The sequence below is a fragment of the Delphinus delphis genome, chromosome 7 (genome assembly GCF_949987515.2).
Source record: "Delphinus delphis chromosome 7, mDelDel1.2, whole genome shotgun sequence".
NCBI lineage: Eukaryota > Metazoa > Chordata > Mammalia > Artiodactyla > Delphinidae > Delphinus > Delphinus delphis.
In genome coordinates this window covers 18,406,383-18,423,604 of record NC_082689.1, presented here as the reverse complement: position 1 = coordinate 18,423,604, position 17,222 = coordinate 18,406,383, and the positions used below count along the sequence as shown (strand labels likewise).

General features: G+C 60.4%; 2 protein-coding genes and 1 long non-coding RNA gene across 8 annotated transcripts in view; 2 read left to right on the top strand and 1 right to left on the bottom strand.

Annotated features, from left to right (window-relative positions):
- The first annotated feature begins 321 nt into the window (after positions 1-321).
- GMPPA (GDP-mannose pyrophosphorylase A) lies at positions 322-7,852 on the top strand. Of its 6 annotated transcripts, none has more exons than XM_060016052.1 (13): positions 332-417; positions 1,311-1,371; positions 1,477-1,574; positions 2,700-2,803; positions 3,072-3,258; positions 3,611-3,670; positions 4,724-4,854; positions 5,981-6,115; positions 6,229-6,326; positions 6,406-6,539; positions 6,702-6,794; positions 6,896-7,064; positions 7,337-7,740. In XM_060016052.1, exons 2-13 carry the CDS (start codon positions 1,332-1,334, stop codon positions 7,435-7,437), a joined length of 1,350 nt encoding a protein of 449 aa, XP_059872035.1. In that variant the 5' UTR covers positions 332-417; positions 1,311-1,331; the 3' UTR covers positions 7,438-7,740. The 6 variants fall into 6 exon arrangements, 5 of the variants coding, with proteins under 5 accessions (XP_059872038.1, XP_059872039.1, XP_059872035.1 ...); XM_060016054.1 differs by having other exon boundaries at positions 334-417; positions 6,493-6,539; positions 7,337-7,685; XM_060016053.1 differs by lacking the exon at positions 332-417 and adding an exon at positions 444-662.
- The window catches only part of LOC132428345 (uncharacterized), an 18,711-nt gene continuing 5,797 nt past the window's right edge, over positions 4,309-17,222 (bottom strand). The window contains exon 4 of the long non-coding RNA XR_009520105.1: positions 4,309-4,731. This is a non-coding gene — a long non-coding RNA (uncharacterized lncRNA). The remainder of the gene's footprint in view (positions 4,732-17,222) is intronic.
- ASIC4 (acid sensing ion channel subunit family member 4) overlaps positions 15,390-17,222 on the top strand; it is a 22,562-nt gene continuing 20,729 nt past the window's right edge. Inside the window, exon 1 of the mRNA XM_060016051.1 lies at positions 15,390-16,137. Within this exon, the coding sequence (XP_059872034.1) occupies positions 15,556-16,137 (582 nt within the window). The 5' untranslated portion in view covers positions 15,390-15,555. The remainder of the gene's footprint in view (positions 16,138-17,222) is intronic.

Below are 17,222 nucleotides of genomic sequence, written 5' to 3'. Positions count from 1 at the left end.
CTTCTTTTGTATGCCTCAAGCCCCACCCTCTCCTGGGGGTTTGCACTCTGGGCCCTCCCATTTCAAGGCTGGCCACACACCCCTCAGGACTCTAGCCTCGCTCTTCCCTGTGACCCGGCTCTAGGCTTTGGCTGGTACCCCTGGGCCCTTTCCTAGACAATTTAGGTCCTAATCTTAAATTCCAACCTCTGCTTCTCAGGCGCCATCCCTCTTATTTATAGCCGCCCCTAGATTCCTTGGGCACGCCCCCGTACTTTCCCATAAATCCACCTCCTCCCTCGGTTAGAAAGCAAGGAGATAGTAAGAACTACAATTCCCGGCAGACTCCGCGAAGGAGTTCTCGCGACTTGCGCGAAGACACGTGCGCGGAAGGAGCAAGCAGTAGTGGGCGACAGATCTGGCAAAAGGGAACTAATGGTAAAGGGAGCCAGTGGTAAAGGGACCAGGTGGAGGGGCGGTGTAAGGGGTAGGGGGCAGAGGACGGACGGTAGACCGAGAGAGGCTCGGAGGCCTCGGCTGGCTCTCCGCACTTCCGCTCTTGTGTTGGTTCCACAACCCCTGGCTACGTGAGGCGTAGTAGTTGTGGGGTTCAGAGGGTCAGCAATCAGTTCTCCGAATCCAGAGATTCAGTACTTGTCGTCAGTATCGGTACTCAGGGCTTGGTAGGTTCGGTGTTTGGGATGCTAAAGGAATCTGTCTTTTGAGTCAGGGTCCATCACCTAGAGATTGGTTTTAGGATTCAGGTTCAGCCTATGTAGTTTTTTTTTGCTAGGATTTGGGATGCATCAGATGCGGATCAGTATTAGTTCAGTACTTGGGATTCATTCTTAGGATTGTAGTTAAATATTTGGGGCTCACTCAGGGTCTGGGGTTCAGTATTCAGGCTTCACTATTGGGGTTCAGGGCTTAACATCTAGAGTGAGGATGCAACAATTGGGAATCGGTGGGTTTGGGGTTTCGGTTTTTTGAGGTTTGGGGTCTGAGAAGGGCTTCTCTTGTTGAGTTTCTGAGTTTGCTGAATTTGTGGCCAGAGGGAGGTCTGTTAGGGGTCAAATTGTGGGGTGTGAATTTCAGAATTTGGGTGAAATCCCTGTGGGATTTGAAGACTGCCTGGAGGCTGGGCTAGGATTTGAGTTGTGTGGGATTTGTGAGGTGTTGTGCCCGGGGCAGGTCTATATTGAACTTCGGATTTACATCCTCCGAGGGGACTAAGTGTTGCTATTTGGGTTTTGGGGGCTTGGTTGGGGTATGAGTCAGGTTCCTGGGTTGGGGTGTGAGATCTAAGCCTGACTTCTCTGTTGGGATTTGAGGTTTAGGTAGCAGTCGCCATCATGCTCAAAGCTGTGATCCTGATTGGAGGCCCTCAAAAGGGTGAGGAGCCAGGGGAATTGGGGGAGGAGGTTGGGCTGGAGTGGTCGGTGGGGTGGGGACAGAGGGAGGCAGGAAGCTGAAATGTGCTTCTTTCTCCTCTCCCAGGGACTCGCTTCAGGCCTTTGTCCTTTGAGGTGCCCAAACCACTCTTTCCTGTGGCGGGGGTCCCTATGATCCAGCACCACATTGAGGCTTGTGCCCAGGTAACCCCATAGGCTCCCCTCTCCCACCTCACTTCCTGCTCATCTCCTTCTTGCTGTATTTCCCCCTTTTCCAACCATGACCTTCCCACAGGGACCACCATTTACAAGTGAAAATGTGAATGTCGCCCCCTGGAGTTGTGCGGTACAACTGCTCTGCTGTCTTCCTCTAACCTAGTGTCTCCTCTGGCCTCCTGCTCAGATTGCACTCCTATTTATTTTTAAAGCATGGAATGTGAGATCAGGCAAGACTCTTAGAGACAATTTAACACTGCAGCAGGGGGAACCTTAATGATAGCAAAGCACAGGACTCATACCTTTGCTCATTGTGGAGCTAATTTCTTTATTGCTTTTGATATTGAGGCAGGCATGGTTTTATTTGAATCCAGTCTCTGCCTCCTATAAGGACTTGAGAGCACATTTCCCATCCTTTCTGAGCCTTAGTTTCCTTATTTGTAAAATGGAGGTGATTAGACCTGCTTTGCGGGGTGGCGAAGCTTGCAATGATGTTTGTAAAGTGCCTTGTACAATGTAGGCGCCTGATAAATGATATCCTCATCTCAAGCTCAGATTGACACATAATAAATATGGGGGGAAAATTATGGGTTATTCTTTTTTTTTTTTTTTTTTTTTTTTTTTTGCGGTACACAGGCCTCTCACTGTTGTGGCCTCTCCCGTTGTGGAGCACAGGCTCCGGACGCAAAGGCTCAGCGGCCATAGGCTCACGGGCCCAGCCGCTCCACGGCATGTGGGATCTTCCCGGACTGGGGCACGAACCCGTGTCCCCTGCATCGGCAGGCGGACTCTCAACCACTGCGCCACCAGGGAAGCCCTATGGGTTATTCTTTAACGCAGCTTGGTAGGCAAAATCTTCCCTAGGGTGAGCCCCAATTCAGATGTGAGGGGGCAGGGGATAATAGAATAATAAAGGGTTAAAAGGTCAGGGACTGAGACTTCCTCCAACTTCCTCATTGTCCAGAGGAGAAAACGGGCCAGAGTGGGAAAGTGAGTGCCCAGGGGCCCCATAGCTGAGAATGAAACTGGTCTCTCCAGACTTATGGGCCAGTCCCAGGGATTTCTCCCTCCTATCAGATATTTTTTTCTTCCAACCTCTTCCCTTGTCCCCAGGTCGCTGGGATGCAGGAGATTCTGCTCATTGGCTTCTACCAACCTGATGAGCCCCTTACCCGGTTCCTAGAAGCTGCCCAGCAGGAGTTTAATCTTCCGATCAGGTGTTTGTGCACACATGCTGTATGGGGCTGGGGAGTCAGGGCTTTAAGCCTCTGGTTCTGGGGAGTGGGGTGAGTCAGCATTCGCCAGACTTCACCCTCACACGCTAGGAGGGTTCCTATTTGGGCATCTTTGAATCCCTGAGTATATTGCCTTCTCTGTGGGCCTCGGGCAGGTATAACCCTGGGAACAGGAGTCGTCAGGTGCCCAGGCTCCTGGTGTCTGTCTCCTCTGATCTCACTGAGCTGGTCCTGGGGTCCCTGGGGACAGGTACCTGCAAGAATTTGCCCCCTTGGGCACAGGGGGTGGTCTCTACCATTTCCGGGACCAAATTCTGGCTGGAGGCCCCGAAGCCTTCTTCGTGCTCAACGCTGACGTCTGCTCTGACTTCCCCTTGAGCACTATGTTGGACGTCCACAGACACCAGCCGCACCCTTTCTTGCTCCTTGGCACCACGGTGAGGGGGCCAGGGGGGCTGGAGGGTGCAGAGGGGGTGATCCAGAAAGGTTTCTGGGATGCAGGATGTCAGGGAGGCAGGGGCAGCCCAGGTGGTGGGATCAGGCATCAGATGTGCCTGAAACCCCAGCAGCGGTGGAGGTGGTGGCGGAGACCCCAAGCCCTTTGGCTGCTCAGCAGTAGGGAGCGGGCGAGGAGTGGTGGCAGCTGTCAGTTCTCACCCTTGCTGAAGCCCTGTCCACAGCAGCAGAGATGCGTGCCAGGTGTTATAGGAGAGGGAAAGAAAGAAAGAGAAAACAGACCTTGCTGCCGTGGAGCTGGCAGGTCACTGTCTCGGTGTGTCTGTCTTTCAGGCTAACAGGACACAATCCCTCAACTATGGCTGCATCGTAGAGAATCCACAGACGCATGAGGTGAGAGCAGGGAGGGGGCTGGCCGGGCGCTTGCTCTGTGTATCATCATTCCCACTCCGCCTCTGGAGAATGCTGGAATGCTTTGGGATGGGCCCTAGTCTTCTCAGGCAGGTGGGGCATACCCTCAGTTCATCCTATATCCCTTCTAGAGAGATCGTTGAGAGTGAAGGGGTAACAGTGGATGAATGATCAGGGTGCTATGAGAGCACAAAAGGAGGCCCAACCCAGCCTTGTCTGGGTGGGGGAGGGGAGGGCTCCCTAGAGAAGGCAAGGTCTGAGCTGAGTTTTCGATTTGTTTAGATGACAGAGACAGGAAGGTATTGCAGGTAGAGGGACCAGCATGTGCAAAGGCCAGGAGGCAGGAAACAGCAGGCCCCCAGAATTATGGAGGGAGGCGCATAATCAGCAAGGCAGAGCGTCTCTGTCCTTGTTTGTGAAGCTCCCTGTCCCTGAGTCTGACTGACTTTCATGCACCCCTTTTATTTGTTCAAGCTTTAGTATTAAAAATACATATAAACACACACACACACACGAATTTTTTTTTTTTTTAAGTTTTGTGCTAGGCACTAGCTAGGTGTGAGGGAAACACAGCCGAACGACAATCCCTGCTTCTCAGGAACCCTTGGACTAGTGGGAGAGACAGTCAAAAACCAACCATCGCAAATGATACAAGTGCTACCGGTGAGGTGTGGCCAGAGGCCAGGGGTGCCCGGACCTGAGAACCCAACTCTGGGGCAGAGTGGACTCATAGAGGAAGTGACAATGCCAGCTGGGTTTTGAAAGCCGAGTTTTCCAGATGAAGAGATGGGAAGGGACATTTTCGGCGCAGGCGTGCAATAGCATGGAGCCGTGTTCTGGAAGCTCTGGGAGGTGGGGAGGAGAAAGGCCTGTAGTTCAGATTTATCTTGAAGGTGAAGGCCAGCCGCAAGATGCGATGCAGTCTGCATTTTAGGAAGACCACTTCGGCAGCAGGGAGGACCTGGAGGTCAGAGGGTCTTAGGGGGTGACGGCAGTGGCCTCTCCTCCACTGATCCCAGCCCACTGTGTCCTCAGGTCCTGCACTATGTGGAGAAACCCAGCACTTTTGTCAGTGACATCATCAACTGTGGCATCTACCTCTTTTCCCCGGAAGCCCTGAAGCCCCTTCGGGATGTCTTCCAGCGTAATCAGCAGGATGGGCAACTGTGAGGCAGGCCCCGTGGCCCTGAGACCCCAAGTGCCCCCGGTCGCAGACCGCCCCCCCAGTCTCTGCAGGCTCCTTCTCCTGAGCCCCCGCTCACCTTCCTTCCCCTTCTCATCTCTATTTGTCCTCTCCAGCTGAGCCTCCAAGTCCCTCCCTTCCTAACCTCATTCTGTCCCTCTTCTTATCCATCCCAGTTCCTCTTCTGTCACCGCCTGCCCACTCCCCTTCTGGTCCATTTCTCTCAAGCCCTGAGTGTCCCAGAGATGCCTTTTAGAACAGACGGCAACACACACAGTTGGGTGCACACAGGCTTGAGTGAGAGACACACACACACACACACACACAGACACACACACACACACACACACACACACACACCCTCTCTCTCTCTCTCTCTCTCTCTCTCTCTCTCTCTCTCTCTCTCTCTCTCTCCCCCCCCCCCCCTCCCTCTCAGGCTGAGTGCCCCAGAGCCCTGCTGGCCACAAGCCAAAGTCCAGGGTCATCCTCCTAGGCCTGCAACCTGTTCCTTTCTGTGGATCCCTGCCTTTGCTCCCTCCTCCCCCACCCGTCTCCCCATCTCAAGCCTCATTCATTCATCACCATCTTCTCACTCCCACCCATCTCTCTGCTTCTCTCTCCATTCTCTCCCGGCCTCTCTGTCTGTTTCTGCTGAGCTGGCATCTCCACCATCTCTCTCTCTCTTCTCTCTCTTTCTGTGACTGTCTCTGCCCCCACCAGCTGCCTTCCTCTGGGGTGAGTCTGTCTGTGTTTCATTCCATCCAGTGAGTGAGAGGGAGGGTGACCAGAGGCGGGGTTCAGAAGAGTGGATGGGGTGGGGGAGAATGGGAAAAGGGGGAGAAGCCAGGTCTGGTCGAACTCCATGTGGATGTGGGGCAGGATGAGCAGCAGGTCTGTGCATGGGGACACAGACAGCTCAGGGAGGAGAGGAGGTGATGTGTATGCGGGTGATGGGAGAGCTTCCTGGGATGTGAGCATCCTTGTGGAACAGATCTGAGCAGACCTGGAGAGGTGGTGGGATTCACTCTCATTCCTATCCCCAGGAGACTGCTGGCCCCTGCTTGGGCTCAGCTGGGGAACTGACGTCAGCATCCCTTCCTCTGTGCCAGGGAGGACTCGTCAGGCTTGTGGCCTGGGGCAGGTACCATCCGCCTGGAGCAGGATGTGTTCTCCGCCCTGGCCGGGCAGGGCCAGATCTATGTGCACCTCACTGACGGCATCTGGAGTCAGATCAAGTCTGCAGGGTATGGGAGGGGCCTCTGATGGGGTGGTTGGGTCACCTGGGGGTTGAGACTTTGGGGTGGTGGGCACAGGCCCTGCTGGCCCCTGAGCCCCTGCACCACTTTCTGGCCCCCAGCTCAGCCCTCTATGCTTCCCGCCTCTATCTGAGCCAGTACCAGCTCACTCACCCAGAACGCCTGGCCAAGCACACCCCAGGGGGTCCACGGATTCGAGGTACCCATCCGGCCCCAATTCCTAACCTTTGCCCCCAGCCCAGCCCCCCTCCCCTCTGAGCTGTGACTCCTGACCTTAGATCCAGAGGTGAAGTCTCAGTCCCTGCCCTCCCTGAACCAGATGTGGTTTGGGGTATTTGCCCCCAGGTCCTCTCTTCTGCTTCTAGGAAACGTTTACATCCACCCAACAGCTAAGGTGGCCCCGTCTGCTGTGGTAAGTGATGGCCCAGCCCAGGGGAAGCATGGGTGGGGCAGTGCTCGGAGTAGCGGTCTCTCCACTTTGTCACAGCCTGTCCTATGGCCTCACGCCTTATCTGTTTTATGAGGGGATTGGATTGGGGGCCCTCCAAGGCTATGGTTGTGCTCTTCTCCACAGCTGGGCCCCAACGTCTCCATCGGGGAGGGGGTGACCATGGGCGAGGGTGTGCGGCTCCGAGAGAGCATTGTCCTCCATGGAGCCACACTGCAGGTAGGCACCCAGGCACACACGGCAGCCGTGGCACCCCGAGAGGCTGAGGGGAGGGGTGAGCCCCTTCTCACCCCCTCACCTCACATCGTCCTGTTTGGCAGGAGCACACGTGTGTTCTGCACAGCATCGTGGGCTGGGGGAGCACCATAGGGCGCTGGGCCCGCGTGGAGGGTACCCCCAATGACCCCAATCCCAACGACCCCCGAGCCCACATGGACAGTGAGAGCCTGTTCAAGGATGGGAAGCTGCTCCCTGCTATTACCATCCTAGGTATGCTTCCCAGGGCCCTAGGCGGTGAGAAACCTCCACAGGTGATGGCCATGCCCTGTGGGAGCATTTGTGTGTGTGTGTGTGTTTATTCCTTTAGCAAACATTTACCCAGTGTCTGCTCTATGCCAGGTCCTGTGTGAGTCACAGGGGGCATGAGGCCAGGGCACAGATGGGCAGGGAGGGATCCCTCCCGGATGGCGGTGGCCCCCAGCTCTTTGCCCCTCGCCTCCCCTCCCCACGGCCTCCCCCTGGTGCCCTTGTCCACACTGCAGGCTGCCGCGTCCGGATCCCTGCCGAGGTGCTCATACTGAACTCGATTGTTCTGCCACACAAGGAGCTGAGCCGCAGCTTCACCAACCAGATCATCCTCTGAGGGGGGCTGCCTGAAGTTCCCCCCAGCTCTGATCCGCTCCCCTTGAGGCTCCTGCCTGCATGGCCAGCCTCTGTCCAGGAGGGAGCGGAGGAAGCCAGCCAGGCTCTTCCTGTGCACGCGCACGCGGGGAGCAACGTGGGTGGCCGGGGGACTGGTGGCCTCCCTCTCCACTCCCTAATAAACCCGGGTGAACCTTGGAGCCGGTAAGGACTCCGCTCGTGCCTGGGCTGGGGGGTGAGAGTGGAAGGGGGGCAGCTGACTCAGTCCCCCCCAACATTAGCATTTAAATTGGAGTCGTTGCTTCGGGCTCATGAATAATGAATCTGGAGCCCTGGTAAATCTCCCCCTCCCACTGCCTCAGCCTCTCGCGCTGCTCTGGAGGAAGGCCCTCAAGGCTCCAGCCGGCTGGCCCCCGCCTTCACCCCTACCCTGACGCCGCCTCCCTGTTCCTCTTCGCTGGGCCTCGCTCAGGCTCCAGAGTGGAAGGATTCCGAAGGGAAGCGGGGAGGATTTCACTTGGGCAGTGGGGTGCGGGCTGGGAGCGCTGGGCCTGAGGTTGGATCCCCCGGAGCCGCCCTCCCCGGGTGCTGCCGAGCCCCGGCCCGGCCTGCTTTCTGCTCTGCCAGCTCCATCTGCTCCCAGCCTGGCTTTTGGCGGGGTCGGGGGTTTCTCTCCCGCCCGAGGCCCCGTATCTGCCTCCTAGTCCCTGGCAGGCAGGGTGGGCCTGAGCTGGTGCCTTTCTCTCCAGAAGCACAGTGGGAGCTACTCCATTCTGGGAGGGGAGGGGCCCTGGCCACCTCCCACCACCCTGGCTCTGCTCTTTGGGGGGGTCTCAGTCTTCCTTTCATATTCCTGAAGCCCCAGAGATACCCAGCCACCTCTCGTGTTTGCCCACGACCCCCGTGTGCCCCTCCCGGTGCCCCCTTTCCCCAGCTGTGGGTGCAGAGCTTAGTTGCCAGATGAGCGGGTAATGATGGTAATCTGCTAATTGAGAGGAATCTAATTACCCGAAGAGAATGGGGGGGGGCAGGGCATGGGTGGGAGGCAGGAGGGGGTCCTGGCAGCAGGCAGGGTGGCAGGCAGCAGGGTGCTGGGGCCTGGTTATCAGCACCAGGGTCTGGGACAGAGCCCAGGATTTCAGAGCTTCAGGGCTGGGCTGTTAGGAAGATGCACTTTCTCAGGAGCTGGGCTGACGGTGGCCTGGGGTTTGGGCTAGGTGTGACCACCCAGCCCCTGGAGGCTCTGCAGGCTGTGTCAGAGCGCGTGTGCATGTGAAACAACCGGGGGTTTTAGCGGTCCTGACCTACAACCTGCCTGGACGCAGCCCTTCTGATTCCCGTTCCTGGTCCCTCCAGTCTCTGCCTCCAGCCCACACCTTCCGTCACCTCTGTATGGGGTCCGGAGGGGTCTGCAGATGCCTCCTCTGGGCTGGGGTCAACCCCCTGAGGTCAGGGCTGGGAGAGGGGTGGGCTGCAGGGCCAGGGGCTGGGTCCCTTCCTCTCCTCTCCCCAGTCCTGACCCTTCTGTTCCGAGTGGTTGGCAGAAGCCATGGCAGCTTCATCATAAATATGATAATTTAATTATTTTCTCAGCAAAACACCGTGAAATCCAATAAGTCTGTGTCAGGCCCTGGCCCCCGGGACCCCCCCTCCTGGGCCCAGTGGGGGTGGGGACAGGCACTGGACAGGGACGGGGTCAGTGTTTAAAGTGAAGGGGGGCTGGTGAAGCTGAGGTCTCTGTGGAGCCCCCCACCCACCCCACCCCATCCCCGCCACGCGGAGGGCGTTACTGATGTACGCGTGCTCAGGTGGAGCGGGGTCTAAGGAGAGGAGTTCCGATGCCCCCCACTCCTCTCCAGCCTCGTCTGCCCTGGGAGGGCCTAGCATCCCTCCACCTCTGAGGCCACAGCCCAGAGCCCAGGATGTGGGAGTACCCTGTCTCTGGAGGGGAGAGGGCAGGGAGCCCCCTTCACCACCTCTGGGACCTCACTGGCCCTGTAAGGGTAGGAGGGTGCTGGCCCTTCGAGAACAGAGGGAACTGGGGTGGGAAGTAGGGGATGAGGGGGGAGGGATGCGGGGGAGGGGTGCGCTCCTGCCATTAGTGCTTTTTTCGGTTTCCATAAAAAGATTATTCTGTAAAATCAGCGAGGGGGAGCGAGCTGGGGGCCGGGGAGTGGGGGCGGGTCCCTGGCACTGAGCTGGATGGGGTGACAGAGGAGGAGAGCTGGGGACCGACCGGGACTGAGCGTGGAGAGAAATTTGGATGGGCTTCGGGAGCCAGCTAGGGGGAAGAGGCTGAGCCAAGAACGCAGACTGGGGGCAGGCTGGCCAGGATGGGGCGGGGGGAGTGCCAGGGCCCTCATCTCCCTCCTGCCTGGGCCTCCTTCCCACCCCCATCCCCATCCCCTCCCCCTGGCACTTAGCAGTCATCATAGGGGAGCAGATTGCAGCCCCCTCCCCCTCTCCGGGAAGCAGGCACAGCTGGGGCCCTGCCACATCTGCCGCATCAGCACGGAGCACAGCTGGGTGTGCCCAGAGCCGCGCTCCCCAAAACACAAAGTTGGGGCGGGGGCCAAGGAGAGCCCAGACCCCTGAGACAGACGCACTGACACTTCTGCCAACAGACACAGACTCCTCGAGGCGAAGCTACACTCACCACCACACACGCTCCCTCGTGTGCAGAGACAGGAGAACTGACAAACATGCAATTACTCTGCCCCGCCTGCCGCCCCCACCCCTTCCTCCTCCTTCCCTTCCTTCCCTCCAGGCTCCCCTCCACCGCCTTGGCCACCTCTGAACCGCTCTCGCCCTCGTCTGGAGGGAACAGGGGCTTCACCCTCCCCAGGCACACGCTTCTGGGAGGCTTGGAGAACAGGAGAGCAGCGGGTGGTAAGGGGCATCTGAGTCCGAAGCTTGAGCCTGGGGAAGCCAGTCCCCCGCTCCATGCCCATGCCCCTTCCCACAAAGAAACCCCCTCTGAAGCACTGGTCCTTGCCACCCTGGACGTGATGGGGTCTCCATCCCAGGGCGGACTGGCTGGGCACCCTGGAGTGTGGTCAAGGTCCCCGTGACACTCTGTGTTCCACTGGCCGCCTCAAGGAGGTGCTGTACGTCCAAGTTCTAGCCAGAGGTCGGCTCCCAGGGCCGGGCCCTGGCACTCCCGTCCCCAACAACCTGCAGCACCGTCCACTCAGCAACGCACCCCTCTGCTTAGCTTTGCTACCCCAAAAGGCGCAGGGTATGGGGCCTCCGTCGGTGGCGGAAAAGTCCCCCCTCCTCAGCAGGGGTGATCAGGAGTCCCTTCTCCCCGCCTCCACCATCCCGCTTCCCAGGCGATGACCACCTCTGGCCTCTGATTAAATCCTGCCCCTTGGCAGCCCTCGTTTCTCCGCGCTCATCTCCTTGGCCCCGGTGTCTTGCCCTCAACCCTCTCCTCCTGCCTGCCCCCACCCCCGTGTCCCACGCCTCGTCCCCGCCCCTGCCCCTCAGAGCTTTAATCCCTGCTGCTGCCGTGCCGCCTTATCTGCTCTCAGCAGCTTTCCCTGCTGCAAAGCCCTCTCCCCCTCCTTCTCGGGATCTTCTTCCCCCCTCCTTCCCCGGTTCTCTCTTCTCTCTGACCAGCACCCCCTGGCCTGTCTCTGCCTCTCAGGCCCCCCATGATGACTCCTGGCTGATGCCAGATCTGCACCCCAGTGCCCTTTGCTCTCTCTCCAGCCTCAGCCCCGAGGTTGCAGCTGCCCACCCAGTCCCACACTGATCTCCTTCCGCCTCAACCCTCCCCCGCAGGCCCCACAGACTTGGTCAGTTTCTGACCAGCCAAGATTTTCCATCTTTCTTCCTTCCCTGCCCTCCATCTCCTGGCCCCCTCCCCCGGTTCTTCCAGCAGCCCCTCAATCTTGGACACGGTCCCCTTCAATCCCAGTAACCCACGGCCTCGGCTTGGGTTGTTGGTGCCTGCCACAGGAGAGGGCTCAGGGCTGGGCAGGGCTGGGCTGGTCCTTGGACAGGGTAGGGTGTGCAGAGTGCTGGTGGGCAGTGGGGGCAGGGCCTGGTGGCGGGACGCTAACCCTCTTCAGTTGCCTCAGATCACGTCCGGGCCTCCCCACCCCCTTCGCTGGAACTCTCATTAACCGCTTCTCCTGCCTCGTCCGCAGCATAAATAACCCAGATAAATCAGCCGCCGTCCGCCCCCCGCCCCTCGGCCCCCGCACAGCCCGTTTGTCACCGCTGCTCGCTCACCAGCCAGGCCTGGCCCAGTCCCGGCCTCCGCACCCCCCCATCCGTGTCCCTTCCCGCCCACGTCTGTCCCACGCTGGCTCATGCCTTGGTCCGCAGCAGAGCCAGGCCTGGGACAGGTGTCTGATCTGGGCAGGGTGGCAAGGGGTGTACTCTGCGAGCAGGGGGAGACTGGGCCCTCCCCCTAGAATGCTATCTAGGAGTTTGGGGGTCATGTCATTTAGGAGTGGGGCCACCCAGGCTGGGAGTCTAAGGCCCACAAATGGGGGAAAGGGGCAAATGCAGCTCAGCTTGCGGGTCCCTGCTGGGAAGAGGGAACCCCAGAGCTCGGGGTGCGGGATGCGCCTTGGAGCCCCGCAAGCAGGATCCTGGGACGTCTCCAGGTCTACCTTTTGGAGCATTTTGCCCAAAGAAAAACCTCCGTGCCCCCTACCAGGTGCTCTGAGTCAGAACCCTCCTGCCCTCCCTACCTCTCTGCCCCCCATTCCCGTGCCCTGCCTGGGCAGGCTGTACAGATGGTACTCTAATCTCTGCCTCTCAGTCCATCCACCGTTCTCTCTGTTAGGAAGCCTAGTTCAGCCCCTGGGGGGGTGGGTGGAGAACTGGACTGCGAACAAATCTGGGGAATGGGGACAACTGGTGGGCAGAGGATGTCTGGCTGAGGCTTCACATCCTGACCCTGCACTCCACACTCCCCCCCGCCCCCCCCAACCTGCACCCACATTCCCACCCCCAGAGTCCTTGGCAGCCCCTCCCCCTTTGCTCACACCCAGCTTGGGTCCTGGCTAGCCACACTTGGCCCTGATGCTCACTGCAGGGGGCAGCTGGTCCCCTGGGAGTGGGTGGGGGAAGCAGGGAAGGGATGGGGGAGCTTGGGCGCAGGGCTGGGCGTGGGGGTGGGGAAGAAACTGGGCTGGGCCCCAGGGACCAGCTGGGCAATGAGCCGGGGAAGCAGCCGGGAGGCTAAATGAGGGAGATTATCACCCAACTGCAGCCGGGCAGAGAGGGAGGCAGGCAGGGAAGGGGGGGGGGGGAGGGAGGGGAGAAAGGACGGGGGCCAGAGGGGAAAGGGGTGTAAGGGGACAGGGTGGGTGATAGAAGAGGCTGGAGGAGTAGGGGGAAAAGGCCAAGGGATGGGCTGAAAGGACATGGTGGGGGCTCCCACTGAGCACAACCATATTCCTGGGGCCTGGGAGACTGGAGGATGAGGGCTTGGGGACAATTGAAGACAGCTCGCTGTAGGGCAGCGGGGGGTGGGGGGCGGAAATGCAGCTAACTGCTGCTCCACTTCCCGCTGGCCTAGAACTCCCCTCACCATCCTGCCCCTGCCCCGCCCCCCAGCACCGGCTTACCACCCAACTTCATTCCTTCTAGAGGTTGAAGGCTCCCCGACATGCCCTCAGGAGAAAAGAGGGCGTGCTTCGGGCTCGTGACGGAGGCCAGTATGTTGGGGAGAAAGACCCTGTGATCTCATTGGATGGCAGGACAATTTAATGACACACACTGAGTCCTGGGCGGCAACCAGTGCTGGGGAGAGCTTGGGGGGCAGTTCCCCGCTTTCCTGGCAGAGCCCCAGACTGAAGTAACCTTAAAAAAGCAATTAAATCACCTTTAAAAAAAAAAAAAACCCAGTAAAGAAAAATCAATACCAGGAGAAAGGGGAAGAGAGAGGCTGGGGACGATAAGGAGGTAGGGGAGGAGGTGCTGCAAGGGTCTGGTAGTCTAGCAGGGAGGGGTGAGCGTGGGAGGGGGCTGCCCCTGGGCAGCGGGCAGAGATGGGGACAGTCTGTCATCGCTTGGGGGCTCCGGGTGCCAACCCCTTTCCCCTCTGGGATGCTGCCAGATGCAGCCCCTGAGACCCCAGGGGTCTCAGCTCCCCAGCTTGGGGGGGACGGCTGGTGGGGAGGCCCAGCCAAGGGGCCGCTGGAGACAAACCCCAACAGGGTGCCCCAAAGGGCCAGGGTTGGTGGGCGGCTGTGTGTGGGTGGGCTTCGTGCTGGGGTGACCTGTGATGGACGGGGCCTGACCCGGCCTTGCAACCAAGGGTGAGCAGAGTGGTTCCCTGCTCCCCAGGGGAGCCATCCCTGGGCCCCTTTCCCAGGCTAGGCGCAGGGGCTGCGACCGGCAGGGCAGGCCCGCCGCAGGGGAGAGGTGGCCACTGGGCAGCGGGGGGACCTCGGACTCTAATCCCCAGCAGCTGCTGTTTCCCTCAGATCGATTCCCTTCTCACTTTTTTTTTTCAGCTGCCGGTTCCGCGGCTCGGATCGATGGAGCTGCCTCCCCCACCCCTCTGAGCTTCCTCTCCCTGCTGCTCATTAGTGCCCCGATTAATCAGCCCCCCACCTTTCTTCTAGGGGATGAGTACTTCCTGTCCCATGAGGGCTCTCGCTCTCACACGGGCACCCACCCCCAGAGCACAAGCTGCTCACGGTGACCACCCCCACCCTGGGGGCACCCAGGCATCAACCTCCTCTCCGCCGGCCACCAGGGGCCCCATCCCCGCCTGTGATAGCAGCCCGCATGCCTGCTTCCCCTCCGCCAGGCGGCAGCCACCCCAGGGCTCCCCTGCCCCTCTGCCAGGCGCCCCCGTATCCGTTTCCCTAGGACTGCGTTCCTTCCCATTCAAGCGCAGCACCTCTCTGCTCCCTCCAGCACCCCCATGTGGGCTCTTCCTGACCTCCGTTCCACACCCTCTCACCACATCACACCTCCTCTGCTCCCTGGCCTGTCCACCCAACACGCGCCCCCAACCCCTGGCCTGGCAAGGGATTTGGGAAACATTTGGCGAAGCAAAGCGGCCACAGATGTGCAAGTCAGCCAGGGTGCCCTCTGTCCCAGACACATGAGACACTGAGTTTCGGGGGTGGAGGTGAAGTCGGGGAGAGGACGGCCAGCATCCCAGAGGGGGCGGCCAGCATCCCAGAGGGGGCAGGGGTATGGTGGGTGTTAAGTCGGGAGCAAAGCTGCAGGGAAGCCACGAATCTTGGTGGAACCACCATTGTCCCCTTGTCTGTCTCGCCTGCCCTTCTCTGCTCTGCCCTCCCCTCCCCTCCCCTCCCTCATTCAAACAAGTGGCTCTCCCAAGGAGTTTCTGGAAGCCGCCGTGAGTGGGGTAGTGGGGTCAGGTGGTGGCTGGGTGGCTGCAGTCAGGAGTCAGGGAGGCCAGGAGGTCGGGGATGGAGTCGGCTGGCCCTTCCTGGGGTGCGGTCCAGAAAAGTGGCAGAATGAGCGAAGGACTCCGGGTGCAGCCCTCCTCCCCGGGTGGCCTGGGAGTGGGGCCATGCGGGGACCCCACGAATGGCTAGGGTGTAGCAAGAGTTTGGGGCTATCCCGACGAGGTCTCAGGCAGCAGGGACGGGCGATCCCTGTCCCGGGCTGGGGGCTGCCCCCTCCCCTGGCCTGGCTCCTGCCGCCCGTGCCGCCGGTGAAACGCTGTTGACATGTCCTGAATTATTAAGCACGGGGTGGGCTCCGGAGCACATGCTGAGCGGAGCGGCTGGGGCTGCGCGGCGTGGCGGAGCAGCGCTCGCTCCCTCGCTCCCTCGCTCGCTCGCTCGCTCGCAGGGACACACGCAGGGGCTGACAGCTGTGCCGGTGCTGATAAGGGAAGCCACAAGGAGACGATCGAGGAGAGAGACAAGCGGCGGCAGAGGCGTCAGCGGCAGCGGCAGCGGCAGCGGCAGCGCCAGGGCTGCGGAGTCGCCGGGAGTGGGAGTGACTCCCCCACCTCAGGCCCCCACCCTGTCCCCGTCCTCTTCCCGTTTGCCCTGAGTTTAGAAGAGCAGCCGCTGCCCCCGCAGCCACTCCGGAGGGCACCGGGGGCTGCTGGCCAGGGAGGGACAGGGGCAGGTAGGCTCCAACCAGTCCCAGCAGCTGGGCACAGATGCCGATCGAGATTGTGTGCAAAATCAAATTTGCAGAGGAGGATGCGAAACCCAAGGAGAAGGAGGCAGGGGATGAGCAGAGCCTCCTGGGGGCCGCGCGGGGGGCATCAGCCCCCCGGGACCTGGCCACCTTTGCCAGCACCAGCACTCTGCACGGGCTGGGCCGGGCCTGTGGCCCAGGCCCCCATGGACTGCGCAGAACCCTGTGGGCACTGGCCCTACTCACCTCGCTGGCTGCCTTCCTGTACCAGGCGGCCGGCCTCGCCCGGGGCTACCTGACCCGGCCTCACCTGGTGGTAATGGACCCGGCTGCCCCAGCCCCAGTGGCGGGCTTCCCGGCCGTCACCCTCTGCAACATCAACCGTTTCCGGCATTCGGCACTCAGCGACGCCGACATCTTCCACCTGGCCAACCTGACCGGGCTGCCCCCCAAAGACCGGGACGGGCACCGTGCCGCTGGTCTGCGCTACCCGGAGCCCGACATGGTAGACATCCTCAACCGCACTGGCCACCAGCTCGCGGATATGCTCAAGAGCTGCAACTTCAGCGGGCACCACTGCTCCGCCAGCAACTTCTCCGTGGTGAGTCCTGCCAGCCGGCCCGCCCAGCCTGGGGTGGCCAGAGGCTGGCGGTGGGGGAGGGAGTGGTGCGCAGGGCATCCTCATCAGGGCTTCCCCTCCTGCCGCCGCCAGAGGCTGGCCTCGTGTCGCCCCCATGCCCGGTGTTGCCCTCGGGCTCCCCAGCATGGAGCAGTGGACGCTCGTGGGGGCTTACCGTGCCGCCGCTGCAGAGCCTAGGTCTGGGGGCCAAGGGTCCTGGAGTGGGCCCGGGGGCCCAGAAGCTGGTCAGCTTGCAGGGGAGGGATGCACCATGCTACAGCCGGACCAAGTGACCCCCGCTTTTCTCTTGCTCTCCTTTTCTCCTGTGGCCACTGGATTCTTCTCCCCACCCAAAAGGGCGATGGGGAGAGGGTGTTCTGGGGGCTCCAGCAAAGGGGGGACTCAGGACTGCCTCTGGGGGAGCTGGCCCGGCAGGCAGGCTGGACAGAGCTGATCTTCGCGTACACTGGGTGCCAGTGTCTCTCACACACACCCCCTTTCACTGACTCGCTCACACATCCCTCTTTCACGCTGCCCCTCCAGCTTCTCCCGCTTTGCAGGCCCTCCCTCTGTTTCCTGGTTCTTGCCCGGCTCTGGCTCTTACACTGAGGGTCACTCATTCACTCTTAGGTGCATGGCTCACCCTCACTGCTGCCCAGCGCACACACACACACACACACACACACACACACACACCCCTACTGCATGGGGACATAGTTTCCTGCACACTCTCTCACACAGTGTCCCTGTCACTACACTCACGTGCACACCTGCACACCCACGCACCCAGAGAGCTGCTCATCCCCGTGCCCACATCCCAGCTCTTACTAAGCTGCTGAGGACAGGGTCACGCCGTGGATGCTGTCCCCTCTTGTGACACCCCCACCTGCCTCAGCCCCTGCTCCCCGTCTCTCACATATGTGCAAACACACACACACACTCTCACGAGGAGTGGAGTGGAGTGTTGGCTTGGGCTACCCTCCCATGCACACCTCCCACAATCGGGTGTGTGAGGTGTGTGTGAAGTGTGTCTTGTATGCTGTCTGTCTGTCTGTCGGTGCTCCGTT

What these genes read in the sequence shown, in the direction of transcription:
- GMPPA (XM_060016052.1), top strand. Translation starts at nt 1,332, where the DNA reads ATGCTCAAAGCTGTGATCCTGATTGGAGGCCCTCAAAAGG. An exon ending in ACATTGAGGCTTGTGCCCAG is followed by an intron (nt 1,575 to 2,699) that starts GTAACCCCATAG and finishes CCTTGTCCCCAG; the next exon opens with GTCGCTGGGATGCAGGAGAT. An exon ending in CCCTGCTATTACCATCCTAG is followed by an intron (nt 7,065 to 7,336) that starts GTATGCTTCCCA and finishes TCCACACTGCAG; the next exon opens with GCTGCCGCGTCCGGATCCCT.